The 17,700-nt window shown below is 40.2% G+C and overlaps 1 protein-coding gene across 1 annotated transcript in view; it reads right to left on the bottom strand.

Annotated features, from left to right (window-relative positions):
• Positions 1–10,850: 10,850 nt before the first annotated feature.
• Positions 10,851–17,700, bottom strand: part of STK4 (serine/threonine kinase 4) — a 73,780-nt gene continuing 66,930 nt past the window's right edge. Inside the window, exon 11 of the mRNA XM_034787309.1 lies at positions 10,851–14,380. Within this exon, the coding sequence (XP_034643200.1) occupies positions 14,222–14,380 (159 nt within the window). The 3' untranslated portion in view covers positions 10,851–14,221. The remainder of the gene's footprint in view (positions 14,381–17,700) is intronic.

Here is a 17,700-nt window from a genome sequence, read left to right as displayed (position 1 = left end):
AGGGATCAAATGGACACACAAAGGGGTTTCCTATTAGGGTTGCTGTTAGAAGAGCTCCTGGCTGAGTGTTAATCACATAGATATTTTTCTTATCCCAGGCTTTCTAGTTTGAAACTGAGTATTAGTTGGAATAGTGAAATATATTTAAAAGACTGGTTTTTGGAGGACAATGTGGATGCTCCATCATTTAAAGGTCTAAGAACATAATATGGTCACAAATCCAATGAAGTCCAGGTTATCGTATCTGTGCAGATGAATAACCTAGGTGTGTAGTTTCTGCAGTGAGATGTCCCGACTGGCCATCTATGCACGCAGCTAGGGTAGTGCACATGGGCACACAGCTGCTAATTCAAAGGAATCAAATGTGCATGTGCACACTTGTGCCTGTGCATGTGTGAAAATCTGGGCCTAAAACCCCTGTCAACAACACCCGATTTTCATTCAGCTGTGGGGATGGCAGCTCTCAGCAACACGCCAACATAGGAGCAGCTGCTCAGAGAGAAGAGTTAGAAGAGAAACAGCTGTTTAGTCCTTTCAACTCCACTGCAGGAAGGACAACATGGGGTGCATTGTAAACTGGTTCCAAGAGGGATTGAGGGATGAAAGGTAGCTAGACACTGATATTATTCATCGGAGTCTTCCAGTATCAAGAAATCAACATAGCTGTGATCCAAGCCTCACTCCTTCTCTCAGTGAGAAGTGATCACTGAGGAATTACCCTTCTGCTCTGGGAGTCTACCAACTCCTGCTACACAGTAAAGGAAGGGGTTTCCCTTCACTCCTTAAATATTCCAGTAGCAAAATGTATTTAAATGTGAAAACTGTGTTAATTGAAATAATTATGCAAATAATTAAAGCATGTAAAGTAATTTTATATCTATGCATGGAATGCAAACTGTATATTTTATTAAAGATCTAAGTGACCCACTCTGCAACCTGGTTCTCTTTCTGGGGTAGCTCAGAGCTTTAATGTTATGCAAAATTAAATTGGCTTGTTTGGGCTGGGACCGTTAGGTTGGCTGAAACTTCAATAGCCGGGGGCAAACTTCCTATTTCCACAACTACTTCCAGTGGACACAGCAAACCAGCATATTCATGGCAATGCCTTGTTGTTTACCACTTAGTAGCCGGGTCTGAATCCTGATTTGCAGAGAGAGGGCCGTTGGAGAGGGCTTGTGATAAGCTCCTTTAAAAGCCACCTTAGGCATTTGTGAGTATTTATAAGGGAACATCAGGGGGCTGGAACAGAGTGAGGTGTCTGTTGCTGGCATCTAAATAGCCTGGAGGATCTGGGCCCTAGTCCTGATTGGATTAATTTCCCCCTGCCCTTTTGTCCTAGTCTTCCTGCCATACCTCCTCGCTACACAGACTCACCACACACCCCAAGCTGTTTGGAATGAGACGTGCTTTCTCAGCCCAAGCATGGATATACCTGTACAGTGGAGTTAACACCCTGAGAGCTCTCCTAGGGCAGCTGAAGTAACTGTGCCTCTCCCATTGCCTTTCCCCTGGAAGGCTGGCTAAGGGACCTTAAGCATTGCTGAGACACTTGGATTTTACCTCTTGGTAAATTTAGGATCATGCTCCCCACCATTAATTTACACTTACTACACAGCCAGTTTAATGAACTATCTTCGGGATGTGAAATCATGGATTAGCAGTTCCAAAGCCTTGTGAATAGGAGTGAACGTGTGCCAGGCAACTAACTGGGTGTGAGAAATGCATAGAAAGGATCCTTAACATTAATTTTTAATGTTGCATTTCCTAGGCATAAAGCAAGCCCCATTTGAACTCTGCCTCCCTCAACCCATGAAAAGGCTGTTCTGACTTCACAGGCCTATCAGAAGCTGTTGGAAACAAAAGAAGCAATTTGCAGGGTTGTGGTTTAAGAGGCTGTGTGCTACTGAGGAAGAGACAAAGGATCCATCACACAATGGAGCAGAAGGGCAGCTACTTTCTTTTCTATGAAGGTGTAGCTCATGGAAAATCCCAGTGTGACAGGTTGGATCACAGAAGCCCCCTGGGAGCTGCCACCTGATGTGCCAAGACTACTACTTCCCCCCGCCTTCCCTGCCAGCTCAGGACTCCAGCACCCTGTCTTGCTGAGCCAGACGCTCCCGTCTGTTCCAGCACAGACCCAGGGTCTGAATTACTTGCCCCAAATCTGCAAGTTTACCTAGAAGCAGCTCACAGAAGTGTGCTTGTTTAACACTCAGATGCCCAACTCTCAATGGGGTCTAAACCCAAATAAATCCCTTTTACCCTGTATAAAACTTATACAGGGTAAACTCATAAATTGTTTGCCCTCTATAACATTGATAAAGAGAGATGCACAGTTGTTTGCTCCCCCAGGTATTAATACATACTGAGTTAATAAGTAAAAAGTGATTTTATTAAATACAAAAAGTAGGATTTAAGTGGTTTCAGGTAGTAACAGATAGAACAAAGTAAGTCACCAAGCAAAATAAAATAAAATGTGCAAATCTATGTCTAATCAAACTGAATACAGATAATCTCACCCTCAGAGATGCTTCAGTAATTTTTTTTTCTTCCTTCCTCAGACTGGACGCCTTCCAGGCCTGGGTACAATTCTTTCCCCGGTACAGCTCTTGTTCCAGCTCAGGTGGGAGCTAGGGGATTCTTCATGATGGCTCCTCTCTCCTCCTCTTGTTCTGTCCCACCCCTTTTATAGATCTTTTGCATACAGCAGGAGCCCTTTTCCACCCATCCTGACTGGAAAAGCACCAGGTTAAAGATGGATTCCAATTCAGGTGACATGATTACATGTCACTGCAAGACTTCATTACCCCCTTGCCAGCACACACATATACAAGAAGACTCACAGGTAAAACACAGCCATCTCCAGACAATTGTCCTGGTTAATTGGAGTCATCAAGATTCCAAACCATCATTAATGGCCCCCACTTTGCATAATGACAATAGGCCCTCAGAATTATAGTTCATATTTCTAGTTTTAGATACAAGAGTGGTACATTTATACAAATAGGATGATCACACTCAGTAGATTATAAACTTTGTAATGATACCTTACAAGAGACCTTTCGCATGAAGCATATCCCAGTTACATTATATTCACTTATCCTATTTTTATAAAACCATATAGACTGCACAACATCACACCCAGGTCCCAGACAGGCTGCTGGGATGCATGTTGAGCATTGGCAAGCCAGGCCCTGTAGCCTCCATGCCAGCATCACCATATCCAAGATGAAAGAGGCTACAAGCCAAGCTGTGTAATGCACAGGCTGCATTTGGTCACCCCTGCTTTTAACAAGAGTCAGAAAACCCAACATGGTCCATCTTGCTTATAGGTTGGGAACAATGACCTTGCACTCAGATAGTGCTTTATACCCTCCGAGAACTGCACAAGCATCAAACAGTTAATCCTCACAGGTCATTGGATGGTGTAGCTATCAGCAACCCCACTTTGTAACTGTGATATAACAATCCACTAAGAATACCTTCCTACTCATGCTTTATAGCGCACGCTTGCCCTCTTTTATAGGAACTTTTCCCCAGCATACCTTTTTGCTGCTGGCATTTTATAGTTGGTAGAATCAATCAGCTGTATCTCTGAAGTAGCCATTGCTGCTTTCCAAAAACCAAAACCCACCCTCTTCTCCTAGGAGACTCTCTGCATTGACATTGACTCCTTGGCCTTGAAATGTTCCAGGCAGACAGCTCAAATGACAAACTCAGCAGGGCTGGAGTGATTCCTGATACTCTGACGGGAAGGAATTGCCATGTATAGGCTTCTTCTGTTTAAAGAGTTATCAAGCTGGTCTTTTTGGCTAGAATTGACCAAATGATTAGCAACAAACTGGGATTTAATTTTCACCTACTTAACAGCTAGAAAAAAATTATATCTAAAAACACCTTGTTTCAATTCCAGCCCACTGTGCTCTATGAAATGACAATGCTACCCTCTCTTTACCAGAGTTTCTAATGGAAAACCTGTCTGAACCCTAGTTATAGAGCAAAACTAGTAACACCTGGGGCAAATTCTGCAGCCCACAATTGAGCAAAACCACCATTGTCTTCAAAGGGCACTTTGCTCAATTAAGAACCACCGAATGAGATTGAAGATTAGGATGATTTGAGCCTCTCCAGCTCTTTGTGATGATGCAAGGAGTTGTATTACTAAGTAATTACATCAGGATTGGAAGCCTATTGGGAAATCCGAATGGCTAGCGCATGAGATAAAACTTGTGCTAGAGTTTGTCAGAGCTGGAAAGAAGCCAGAGCATAAAGGTTGGACTGTGTCACTCAAAGAAATAAGTGATTAGAGCCCATTGTGTTACCAACCCTGCTTCACTGTGTGAATCCAAGTGCAAAAGAAGGCTGCAAAAAACGGCTCTAGGATTGAAAGCATAATTTGTAAGAACAGTAGCAGACTCACTCGCTTTCATGGGACCCCTTAAGTGAACATTGACATGATGGTGCAGTCTTCATAATCTTGCTAATCAAATTCCCTAATCACTTTTCATAAGAATGATTGTATTTTCATGTGGTACTGTAGGTAAACCAATTAAACACTTTATCAAGTTGTTGCTACAAAAGCTGCTCTCCAGGCTGAGAAAAAATGATTGATGCTATTTATTAGTTTGCCTTGAGATGATGATGATGAAGAAAAGGTAATCTGATTAAGTGTTTTCTTCAAGCTAAAGATTATAAAACTAAGAATAAAAGGAGAGTTAATTTAATTATCTACTTTTGTCACTATATTACCTACCACAAATGTTCAAAAACTATGAGTCGGGCCCCCCAAAAACTCATGAGAGTAAAAACATGCAAATCCCAAACATTTGGGGTTATTTTTTTTTTTTTTTGAGCCTTTAAATTATTACAGTTGGGTCACAGCACCAGACTTTTCTCTACAGCATTGAGGGTAGAAACTCTTTAATATGAAAGCTGAGATTCTCTTAGTCATGTCTCTCTAAGTCCTAGGGTTTTAAGTAAGACATCAGGTCTCTCCAGCCTCATGATAAAATTATGAATTAGCCTCACTAATATAGAAAATTCTGCTAAAGGAAAATATTTTTGCAGTTTATTTGCTTTATGCATTTGATAGCATTTTGTGTGTAGTCTGTTGGATTTCTCTTGTTTTTGTGAGCTTTTCACACAGCAAGAGGGGAGTGCAAACATAAAATAAATAGGAAAATTTTATTGTAAAATCACAACAGATGGTCGGGAGGACCCGGTGCTCTTTACAGCTTGTTTTTGCAATGTGCATATAATGGAAATATCCTAGCGATTCTGGTAGAGCTCATGCAGATAAACAAGTAGCTCTTTGCAGATGAGTGTGTTCTGTAGCTGACTTGATTCATTGTGCATGCAGGGGAAGAGTCCATTTTATACCATTGTCCCTAGCTCAGGACTCTTTAATTTTGTAAAAATTGTATCTCAGTTTCTGAACTAGCTCTTCAGTGGTGGTGTGCTGGAGACGGCTGAAATCCATGCCTGTAACACTGGGGTCTTTTTTCGTTTCCATTGCTGTGCAATACATAAGATTGCATGAGAATATAGAAATTTCTTTGAGAAACAGCAATCTTCAGAAAGAATCTCCAAAAGAACATCTTTGGATGCAGTGGAAAAATGTTCAGTTCTCCCACAGTCCATTTGCTGTTTGTATATCTTCCCCCAGTATTTTTGTAGTCTTACACAATTCCATGGTATAGATATTAAATCAGTATGTTGTCTGTATTTTATCTCCAATAGTGGCTTTTTGGACTCCAAAAAGCCATCAGTCAAGAAACAATGTTATACTTTAAATTTTGCATTTATTGCGATATAGTTTTAATACAAATATTCACTCAGTCTTCTAGTTTTAAGGGAATCCTCCCACATGCATGTTTGCATGTCCAGTTTTATATCCATGACATGAGTAATTGCATTATAAGCATTAGTAACAAATTTAATTAAAACCACTCTTAATTTTTTGACTAGATTTAAAGTTCTCTCTTTGAGATTGTTGGATCAACCATAGGATTAAGCTACTAAGGAACTAGCTACTAGGAAGAATTTTGAGCTATTAGGTATAAATTTTCAATACAGAGAAAAAGCACAATGACAATAATACAAATAAGGGAGCAGACAGAGCGGGACACTGCATTCCAACAAACATGCATGCAATCAAATCATGAGTCCATCAAGATGTTAGACAGTTCCAAATCATAGAACTGGAAGGGACCTCGAAGTCATCTAGTCCAGTCCCCTGTACTCATGGCAGGACTAATTACACTGCTCTACAGCCAAAATGCTTCTGAAATAAATGTAGTCAAACTTTACTAATTCTGGGTCACTGAGAACGAAAATGATGCTTAAAATTGTTGATTGGCTCTAGTTTTCAAGATATGCTATTGGGTCAGTATATACGACCCTTGACTTGGGAATGGCGGAGGATAAGTGAGTTATAAAGGGAAGGGATCTCAATTTAAACCAGAAATGACTGAAATACATCTTTGACAGGATCTATGGCTGGGTTTGGACAGTACTTGCTTTTTAGGCAAAACAATGAATGATGCAATCTGAAGCTGGTATTGCGTCATACATGATATGAATTGCATCATGTTATTCCTAGAAGACATGGATGATGCAATCATAACGAAGCTTACATCACTCTGCTGAACAAATTGCCCTATATCAGCTCTAGAAATCATACAGTGTCGTGCTCTCTTATTTGTCAGTGTTTGATTTTGCAAAGGGACACATTTCTGTTTAGCCAAAGTGAGCAGAAATGCCTCGTACTTGTGTGAACAATGCAGATAACTTCTGCTATGTTTGTGGTGAAGTGACTTTTGTATCACAAAAGCGCAGTATAATCACTATGGTTAAGAAAGCCTATCACCTTTATTTTGGCTACAAAACTGGAGATCAGGACAAGAGGTGGGCCCCACACATATGCTGCAACACTTGTGCAACAAATCTTCACAGTGGTTGAACAGGAAAAGGAAATCTATGCCATTTGCAGTGCCAATGATTTGGAGAGAGAGCCAACAGATCATACCAGCAATTGTTACTTCTGCATGGTGCCTCCAGTTGGGAAAGGTGTGTCAAAGAAGAAAAAGTGGACTGTGCATTATCCAAACATTCCATCAGCTATACGCCCAGTACCCCACGGAGAAGGACTGCCGGTTCCTGATGCACCAGAATCATTCTCACTTGAGTCAGACGAGGAAGAGGAAGAGGATGAAACTTCTGGTCCTGAAACATCAATGTCACAGGACCCACATTTTCTCCCATCCTCCACCTCTGAACCACACCTCATAACACAAGGTGAACTGAGTGACCTTGTCAGGGATTTAGAACTACCCAAGAGTAAGGCAGAGCTGTTGGGCTCCAGACTACAGCAGTGGAATCTCCTGGCAGGTGAAATATTATTATCATGTAAAGCAACCATAAACACATGAAAAGACCTAGGTTTACAATTTATGATTAAAACTCTATCTACACAATATACATAGACATAAAATGTAAAAACTTAAATATCTTAGAAACAGTAGCCAATCAATTGTTTTAATTGTCATATTTGAATTCAGCACATCAAAATACATAATAAATAGCACATTTTATTTCTGAAGCAGACGACTTCTCAAAAATTGTAGACCAGTGTTATCTAGACCGTTCCTGACAGGTGTTTGTCTAACCGGCTCTTAAAAATCTTCAATTATGGAGATTCCACATCCTCCCTAGGCAATTTATTCCAGTGTTTAACCACCCTGACAGTTAGGAAGTTTTTCCTATGTCCAACCTAAACCTCCCTTGCTGCAATTTAAGACCATTGCTTCCTGTCCTATCCTCAGGTTAAGAAAAATTGTTTTCCTTCCTCCTCCTTGTAACAAACTTTTACTTATTAATAAAGGGAAAAGTTGGTAAGTCTTTGGCTTATTTGTAGCAGGATCATTCCTATATTCCGTGAATGGTAGCTAAGTGGCTGCGGTGGTGGAACATAAGTAATTCTTATAGTTCAACTTTTTCAGTGATCAGGACATCCCCTACTTTAACACGCCACTTATTAAAAGGAGGGAGGCTCAGGGTTATGCCATTCAGCTGCATTGACCAATCAAGTAGCCGGCAAAGGATGCTGCAATAAAGGATGGTGATGGGGCTTCTGGTGTCCATGCAGCCGTAGCATATTTATTTTATGGGGAGAGTGGTGAAGTGGAATGGGCTGGGAGTGCAGGGGGAGCCAAATTCCATTCATATTTGAAACAAAAACTGGCTGTCTGCTTGGACTTGAACCACTTAACAGGGATTAAATCAATTTGTGCTTCGAAGTAGCTGACTGGCATTTTGGGAGGTTGAGGATATTTCTGCTGATCGTGCTTTTTGTGTTTGTTCACCAGAGCAAAGGTGGGTTTTGTTCTCCTTCTGGCACAAAAATAGCTGGATCCAAGAGGAGGATGGAAGCGTTGTCAAACATTGTTTCTATAGCCTGATTCTAGCCTTCGGGCTGGTAAACAAGAGCAAAAGGGATGAAGTGAGATTGGAGGGATGACTGGGAATAGGACCATCCTGTGGCCCTTTCCTCCTGTGACACCCAATGAAATGCTGAACTACCCAGGTCAGTATTTGAACCAGGAGACCTGGGCTCTCATCCCTTCACAGAACTCATGTGCAAGACTTCCCAGCTCACTATTCGAATGTGGCCTCAGGAACTTATCGAAAGGTTAAAGAAAATGACGGTTTTCCTGTTAGGGCAGCATTAACAGTCCTGGGAGTTTACATTTAATTTATACCTCCTTCAAATCTCACTAAACTGCTAGGTTGTGCTATTTGTTTTATATGCACAGGAGGGGGAGAGAGGGCCCCCCCTGCAGGTGTTATAACTACCCACCTTGCTAGATATTTCCCATTTACATGGGACAAAGCTCAGGGGCAGATGGTCGAAGTACCAGCCCCTGGCTCATGCAGCTTCTTGTGCACTCTTGAACCTTTGCTAGCTATATACTTTGCCATCCATAGCTATTTTTGCAATGCGCATGATGCTCCTAGATTAACCCTATGCACATGAACTAGTCAATATTTGAGACACACAACAGTTCAAAGGTGATGTCAGTGCTACAGCAGAAGTTACACAACTCCTATCTTCATTCTGCCCTTCCAAAATGTGCCAGTAACCTGTGTTCTGAATAGGCCAATGCTATACCCCATTTCCAGGCATTAGTCATTTTGCTGTAATACCTACAGTGTCCCCCACTCTTCTTTAATTCAGGAATTGTGTTTAAATGCTCTGACCTAATTTAATTTCTTCCAGCATGGCTAACCGAAGAGGACTCCTCTGCATCCGGCATCAATTCAATTTCTTCTGCTTCACTTTGTCATCCTTCCAGTATAGATTTTCCAGCAGCAGTTCAAGGAAATAGTGTAGAATACAGAGTGCACTGGCAGAGAAGGATGGCACTGTTTCTTTAATTTACTGTTAACTCAAATTTCAAGCTCTCAGGAATTATGAGTTAGCTCCCCGTGTTTTTAAATGACCCAATATTCAGATACAACCCTTCCCCTTCCCCCAACAATTATTTCATTCAGCTCTACAGAGATAGAGGACCCACTCGGTTAGTGTGTAGTTTATAAACTCTGTATATCTAATATGTCCATCTTCCAGCCCATTTCCTTACAGAAACTGTAAAACAAAACTAAGGAGGGCAGACCCAGGTCTTCCGCAGGGGACAAAGTATAAAGCTGGATAAAGAAACTCTTCCCTCGCTCACCAATGGCCCAGAACCACAAAAGAACAAGCACGGGGATGCTGAGCATGGCCATACCCAGGCTTTGTGGATTCCATCGAGTTAAGATGCCCAAAAGCTGCATTTGTGCCTAGGTGCCCTATTCTCCCCCTGCCCCCTCTTCATTGGCGAGCGGTGTCTGAGAAACCCAACATAATTTAGGCAGCTGCCTGCTAAGTAACCAGGGGGAGGTGCTGATGAAGTGTATCCTGAACCCTGCCCCTCTCAAGGAGTTAAGCATCTAAATCTGGGCTGGAGGGAGGCACCTAGTTTTGCTTGCAAACCATAGCCATGAACCCTTCTCCTGGAGTCAAGCAGATTAGACATCTAAGGCATTTGAGGCAGTGGTGGTCCCCCTGCTGCTTCCGTTATAACTTTACCTGGCTAAAGCATTCCCCTGCTTCTTCCACAGCCTGGGTGAGTGCTCATCTTCACCTGGTTTGAGGATCATGCTGGAGCTACAGCGTGAGAGAGGTGCCCAGATGACTTGAGGGAAGCAGTAGTTTGCATGCCCAGAGGCAGAAATTTAGGTGCCTATGGGACTTGTACAGCAAAAATGCAGGTGGAGAGTGTTTAGGTGCCAGATGAGCCAGGGTTTTGTAGCACTGAAAATCTGGGCTTCAAGCACTTAAGTCCCCAGCACCTATGTCTACTTTCACAAAGGGAAAGTAGTTTGAAGAGTGAAGTCCTAGGCACAGAAGAGGTACAGCAAGCAGCTGGGACAGTGTAAGGTACCCCTCAGAGTGAATGAGTTCTGTCTCCATACGCACTTGACTTCTGTAGAGACTACTGACAAAAGGTGCTAACTGATTTCTGTAGAAAATGTCCAATAGAAACTGGACTCAACTCCCAATTCCTAGGCCACTGAAGAGTCATCCACTGGTTAATTTATGGACCCACTGCTGAACAGGAATAGATTGCAACCCGTTCTCTAGTGGCAACAGGTTCTACATCTTGTTACCAATTTCTGAAACAACCTGCCCTTAAGAAAACTGCTCTGAAAGATCGGAGGATTTTTCAATGTTTCTGGTGCTTATGACTCAAGCAAGAAAATACTGTACTAATTAAGACTTAAATTCCCCATAAATAGTCAAGGCATTGTGACTTTCATATAGGGCAGTTTATTTGTCATTTTGAACAAATAAGGCAAGATATTTGAGCAAGATCATTCAAACAAGATCTCCTGTATCAAACTTTAAGGAAATGCAATAAGTCACTATTTCATACATATACAAACTAATGACAATACTAATATATACAAACAGTCAGCTCTTACAAAATAGCATTTCAAGTCAGCACTTTATGCCAGTGTCACTAATTTGTTACAAAAAGTTAAAGCTACAAACTTCACATTATTAAGTCTCACGTAACTGATATCATCAGCATCTTTGCAGGTTGGAAAGTGAAGATGACAGTTTGTCCAGAACACTTTTCAGTAATGCATATGGACCCATAAAGCAGGTGAATATAATTTTACAATTAAATGAACATTTTGCTTAAAAACGTTGCCTGAATTGCCTTCCCTCAGGATATAAGCCTCAGTTGTCACAAGCTGGAGGAATTTAAGGAGTGAGCATAGGAGAGGCTCTCCTGCAGGGGATCTGAAAAGGGAAATGTTTTCTCTAGTTAAGATTACAAATTCTTGAAGGTGAAAAAATTCCCATTTTTGTTCAAACTCAGAGTAGCAAATCTAGTAGTAGGCCTCAACTCTTATGGGCATTAAAGGCAGATTTAAGAGAAAATTAAACCATTGGACCACTTCTTACTTTCACTGAAATGGTTGGCTATGAAAAAAAATCACAGCAAAAGAACCCAAAAATATTTGAAAGTTATTTCACTAACACTATATTAGGCTGTAAGCACCAATTATAGCAATCAAGTTATGCACTCAGTAAAGTGAAAATTGAAGTCAAGAACCCAACTTAGGTGTTTTAAATAAAACATGGGCTTCTCAATGTCTTCCTGTTGCTGAAAGAAGTTTTGTCTATCAGTGGTAAATATGGTACAAAGACAAACCATTCCTAACAGAATGGTCTTCTTGACATGTAAGCAATGCACTTAGCTTGCTACCAAGTCACTCATATTGTACATGTGCATCATGCTAGAGGCAAAATCCGTATGTACTAGAAGTAACTAAGCCATGATCCAGTATTTAAAATTAAAAAATTGCATCTTGTTACTGGAAGCTTCATTTAAGCAAGGGAATGTAATGAACACTAGCCCTAAAAAAAACATTTGAACATCTTTAATAAATATTTTTAAGTGAGAAAACACACACATTGGATGAATTTTTAATAAGTACTGCAGATGGTGTGTTTGTGTCCAGCATTATTAGTGTGCTGTATTGTCAACACAGGCGCTTACTAGCCTGCATGGTTCATTTAAATTGCCAGATTCTTATTGCTAAGAGATTGTCATCTACTAACAAAAACAGAGGTTTAAATTATTTAGCTTGTGCTGTGGAAGTGATTTTTAACTCAATTTACTTGGTTTCTTTCAAGATCTTCATGCTAGAAACTTTTGCAAGATTAGAGGCTATCAAAAATCATGACTTCCCCACAGCTGGTTAATGTGGGTACGCATGGAATATTGTTCCCATGTTGTACCAGAACACATTGCCGACTGCCTCTCTTTCTTTCCAGAGTCTGCCTGACTAGGCTGCTGAGCTCTTACAGTCAGTTATATTAGCTCTATTTGCAGCTGAGGAATAAACTGAAGATGTTAAAAGCCAGATCCTCAGGGGTGTAAATTGGCATGACTCCTTCTATGCCAACAGAGCTCATTGATTTACAGCAGCTGAGGGTACAATCCCAAGAAACAACGGGTCTAAAACTATAATGCTTCTACCAGCTATGACAGGAACCTCTCTTGTTACTAGACGCATTTGATTTCAGGAGACATTGGTATTTAATTGTGTGTGTCGTACCAAGGTCTGTTTCAGAAGGATGACATGAAAACTAGTCCCTCTATCAGAGAAAGAAAATAATTGACATAGTTGCTCTTTACAAACATTTCATCTTATGTGGAATAACTAGATACAACTACAAGGGGATCCTAAAATCGAATCCAACATTAGCTTTGCTCTACTGCTGCCAATGCACAGCACACTCACTGTTAGGTCTCTGCATTTATAACTGGAGATACCTGGATTACTTTTTCTGTTTTGCTCTTTATCATGTCAGTGTAAGTTTATTAAATCATTTCAAGGTAACTTGACGCACACTGACGGTAAATGCACAGTCTGGTGATTTTCCACAACCCGTTAATACCATGAAAAAGGCAGACTTTACATAGTTATCCCAGACAGAACACACACTGTTTATCAGTGCGTTCAGAAAAACTGGAAGAGGTTGATCTTAGCCATATTAAATGCAGAACAGGTTAAGTTGGAACTTCAGTCGCCCAACTCATCTGGCATCAATATATTGTTGTTTAATCTTTTGCGTAACCTCTCTTTATTTTCAGCTTAGCTTTTCTGCTGTACTTGACCTCTAAGTAAAACATTATGCAATTAATTTTTCATCTAAAGATGGAAGCTTGAAATTTTAAATCCCTGTAAATCACCATAATTAGTGAAATATTTTTAAATCCTCTCCTTCGTGGAGCAAAAACTATCTAATTTCCCAAGAGAGGGTTCACACACAACTTTTTAGCACTCCAATGCTAGTAGGAACTAAATGAAGGATATTTCCCAGGATGCAGATGAAGGAGCATCTGCTTTGTTTTACATTGGAACTCTGCTTGGTTTTTGGTTTAAGTCAGTGAGGCTTTTAAACTGCAGAATAGCATTTGATGGAAGCACAGCAACATGCTTAATCTACCAGTATTAATTTATACAGTACACACAAGACAACGCTACGGGCTCAAAAAACACTTGCTTAAAGCGCACAGGGTAAGGCATGGGGCTTATTACAGGCTTTTAAAAAGTAAGATTTGTTCCTTTCCAAAGGTGGGAATAGTTTCTGCATCTTCTTGTCTACTCTTTTCAGTGACCTCTCCAATTTGCTAACACTTTCCACGGTACCTTAACAGTAGTAAGACAGTTAAAATGTTTGAAACTGAGCCTGTACAAAAAAAAGAGATGCAGCCGTTAAACACCACAGTACATATTAAATTCAAAAGGAAGAAAATGGACTACTGAAAGTTACATTAAGAAAATGAACCAACATTAGTCTTATTTGTATCTGTTCCCCTGCTTTAAAACAAGTTTAATCTAAAAACAGTAACAACTGAAATAATACACTTTCTATTTTAAATATATCCAACATTAAAACATACCATTATCCATCCATCAGGATGTCCCACTTAATGGCATTCCTGAGTTCAGAAAGGTGCTATGGAAAAATAAGTGAGCAGAAGTTTTGCTCCCTACTTTGCTAACACATTTCAATAGAAATCAATCTGCGTAGTAGTCATAAAAGCAAGGTTCTGATTGTTTCAGAGGGTGGACATTTATTCTACCAGTGGCGCTCTCAAAAGTTCTGTTGCCGACGTTTCTTGGCTTCGATGGCATCAAGGATTGGCTGCCGTTTAGACTGATACTTCTGGCGGATCTCTTCAATTTCCTGTTCCATCATGGGATCGAGTGCTGAGAGTCTCCTCTGAAGTTCCTCTACGCCCCAGCTCTTTAACTAGCAGAAAGGAAACAGAATGCGTACCAACGTCAGAACCTGTGCAGATACTTGACAGAAAAGATCAACACTTCTGCAGGGAATTCTGCTCTGACAGATTATAAACATTCACACAGCATCCTAACAGTATAATGGTTCTGAACTAACCAAGGAAAAAAGCAGTAAGGGGTTAATTGAGAAACAAAAGGACAAGTGACATGCTTGTAAAATGTATACATGTCAAATATGCCCAAATGTGGATTACTATAGCCCTCTCCATTTACAAACCTGGAAGCAAGCACCTTTTTCTCTTCATAACCAGGATTACTGCCAATCACCCCCCACGCACGTTCCAAAATTAAGCTGCTTCTTGGAGCGAGAGAGTGGGACTCAAGATGCACATCACAACAGGTGGGCCATCTTGACTGGGGAGCATCAATTAAGTTAAAACTGAATTACACAATTCCCAGGAAAGCAAAGAGTCGGCTTCAAGCTATAATAAACCCTTAGAAAGGAACCTTTCATGAGGTGTATGTGGCAAGAATTCCCACCTGATTGTCTAGCTACAAGGAATTAAGAACCAGAGAGAAGTTTAGAAAATGTAAGTTAAAACCAGCTAGGAATAGACCCAAAAAGCCAGAAGTCCCAGAGGTCAAACTTAGTGATACCCTACAATGTCCAACATATATCTTTCATTCCAAATCAGAAATAGTACATTCATCTTCCTTATGAATCAAGTCAGATTCCAAGGCCAGGAGGGACCATTATGATAATCTTGGTAACCAGGCTTTTGGTGTTCGGTCAGTACATCTGACTGGAGACTGCCAGGACCCCTTTTTGACCGGACTTTCCACTCAAAAACCAGGCTCCTGGCAACCCGTCATGGCACCTGGACACAGAAGCCAGAAACCAGACTGTCTGGGTAAAATCTGGATGGGTGGCAACCCGATTTATCACTCCTCCAATTTTTGTAATCTGCAAACTTTCTCAGTGATGATTTTACTAGTGGAATGGAAAGAGTTATCAGATATACATCTCTCTCTCTATCTGAATAATGTGTCTTGTTCCTCTAGTGTAGCGTCTCATGTATTTGATAAGCCCTGAAAGACGTGAAATGAAAAAGTATGTATGGACCATGTGTCCACCGGATTTAGAGGACCAAAGGGATTTTTTTTCTTTGTAAAACGATAGGAATTGTATAGCATAAGAAGGGAAAAGATAAGCACCTAATCAGGGTTTAACTTTGAAATATTAGAAGAAATTTCATAAAATGGGGAAACTTCCCATTAGTTTGGGCTAATATTGAAATACAATCCATGAAGCAAATCAAACATAAAAACCCTCCGTCCAAGAGAAGCACTGAAGAAATTTGTTGTACACTGACGCCATCTACTGGATACTGGCAGAAGCAAGAGAGAAACTGCAATCTGAGTGTCCAGGTGACCAGTGCCCAACAGAAAGTAAGAGAAGTGCCCTCCTCCAAGAACCTGGAAACAGGGTTTATAAACTTGATGCCACCGCAGGGACTGCAAAGTTTGCTGAAACTCCACAGCCAGCCTCTCCCTTCCTCCAGGGTTACAGGATGAAGCAGAGTTAACTGGACCCTCAAGCAAGCTTCAGAAATCAGACCAGCCTTGGACCAGCCTTATGAACAGCACTTCCCTCCTCCAAGATTACACAGGGCTAAGAAGTGGTGAGAGTTTGTTTTAGAAAGTAAAGAACAGAAAGAATAATTCCGTATAAATAATCGAAAGTTGTCTTGTTGAGTCTACATTGTTGAGTGAGACCTCAAGTAACCATATTTTGGATTTTAAATAAGTAATGCTACTTGCGTGTTCTCCTTTGTAAGGCCAAACAAACTAGCCAAAAAGTGACGTAAGAAATAACTTTAAGCAATTACTTTCGATATTTTAAGTTTGTCCCTTTCACACCAAAGTATTCAACTATCAGGGATCGCACTCTTCAAAGGGTCTGAAGACTAGTACATGCTTTTAATCCTTGGAGTACTGGAAACATGATGAATGTATCTGAGGTACTAAAGAATTGTGATTATGGTAACTGAATGTAATAAGAAATCTTGGTGATTTGCATTGTTCCTTGGTATAACTCCTGTGCCCCAACACTGGTCTACCATGTTGCAAATTGTTCATAAGTTACACACAGACTTGATTTATTTATTATTTAAATCTGTTAAATAAATGGTTTTGGTGATCCTTTCAGCCTGTGGATTGTTCAAAAAAATATTTACCAACTCCATCTCCCCAAAACGGCCACACACTTGTGTGCAATTACCTCTATAAATATTTGCACAATGATTGACAACACTCTTGCTGCAGAACTTCTTGTAGGAAGGTATGGAAGAGCAAATAAAATATGCAATAGAATTTGTGGTTTTATGTGAACCAAACTGATTTTTAGAGGTTTAATTAACATTTGAATTAGAGTATTTCTCTTTACTTCTGTTAAATGCAAATGGCACTGCTCCAAATGTTTAATTTTTAATTATGCAGCTACAGTGGTTGTTTTTAGTCATTTACCAACCAATACTACACAATTAACACAATTATTTCCTATCAGAAGTATAAGGGTACTGTTGGCAAATTATTATTGAATGACAATTGCTGTAATTTCAGAGTCCTCAATGTACTAAAATATTAAAAGAAATCCAGGTAGTTATTTAAGTGCTTAGCAAATGAAGTACTCCTTTGCTAGACTTGTCTTAGATTGTAGAGTGAGATTTCCTGGAAGTCACAAGGTTATCTGTTAGTACATCCAGCAGGACTCAGATTTTGGAATTTCATTAGTGTTTTTGTGCAAGATAAGATATTATTTCCCACCAGGAGCTACTTTAAGATTATTAATACATACATTATGACGATCCTAGCACAAGAAAGCTTTTTGGCAAGGATACAGAGTGATTTTGCTTATCTAGTATAAAAATTGTTCACTAGAAAGACAAGGTGTTTTCTCCATAAGATATACTTTAAACACATTAATACAACTTTATTAGACAGCAGTCTAAAGCTGATGTAAGGCACCTCTTAACTTTTCATGCTGATTTAATAATTTGTTTTAGAGAAGATAATTATTCAATATTCTCCCCCTTAGGAGTCTTGGGACTATAACGTAGTCAAGTAAAGTCAGACAAAGAGGAAAACCTTGAAATGGCTGTCATTCCCCAAAGACCAGCCAGCATTAATACTACAAAACGAAAGTTTTAGAAATGATATGACACTTCATGGTTCAGGGCTTACGCCAAACTAACTACTAGAGGTTAGGGGGTTTCCCTGGGGAGAGTATTCTCTATCTGCTTATTGCAGGGTTTCTTGCACCTTCTCTGA

Source organism: Trachemys scripta, chromosome 12 (genome assembly GCF_013100865.1).
Source record: "Trachemys scripta elegans isolate TJP31775 chromosome 12, CAS_Tse_1.0, whole genome shotgun sequence".
Classification (NCBI taxonomy): domain Eukaryota; kingdom Metazoa; phylum Chordata; order Testudines; family Emydidae; genus Trachemys; species Trachemys scripta.
The sequence above is the reverse complement of the archived record's forward strand: the minus strand, read 5'-3'. Positions and strand labels throughout refer to the sequence as shown.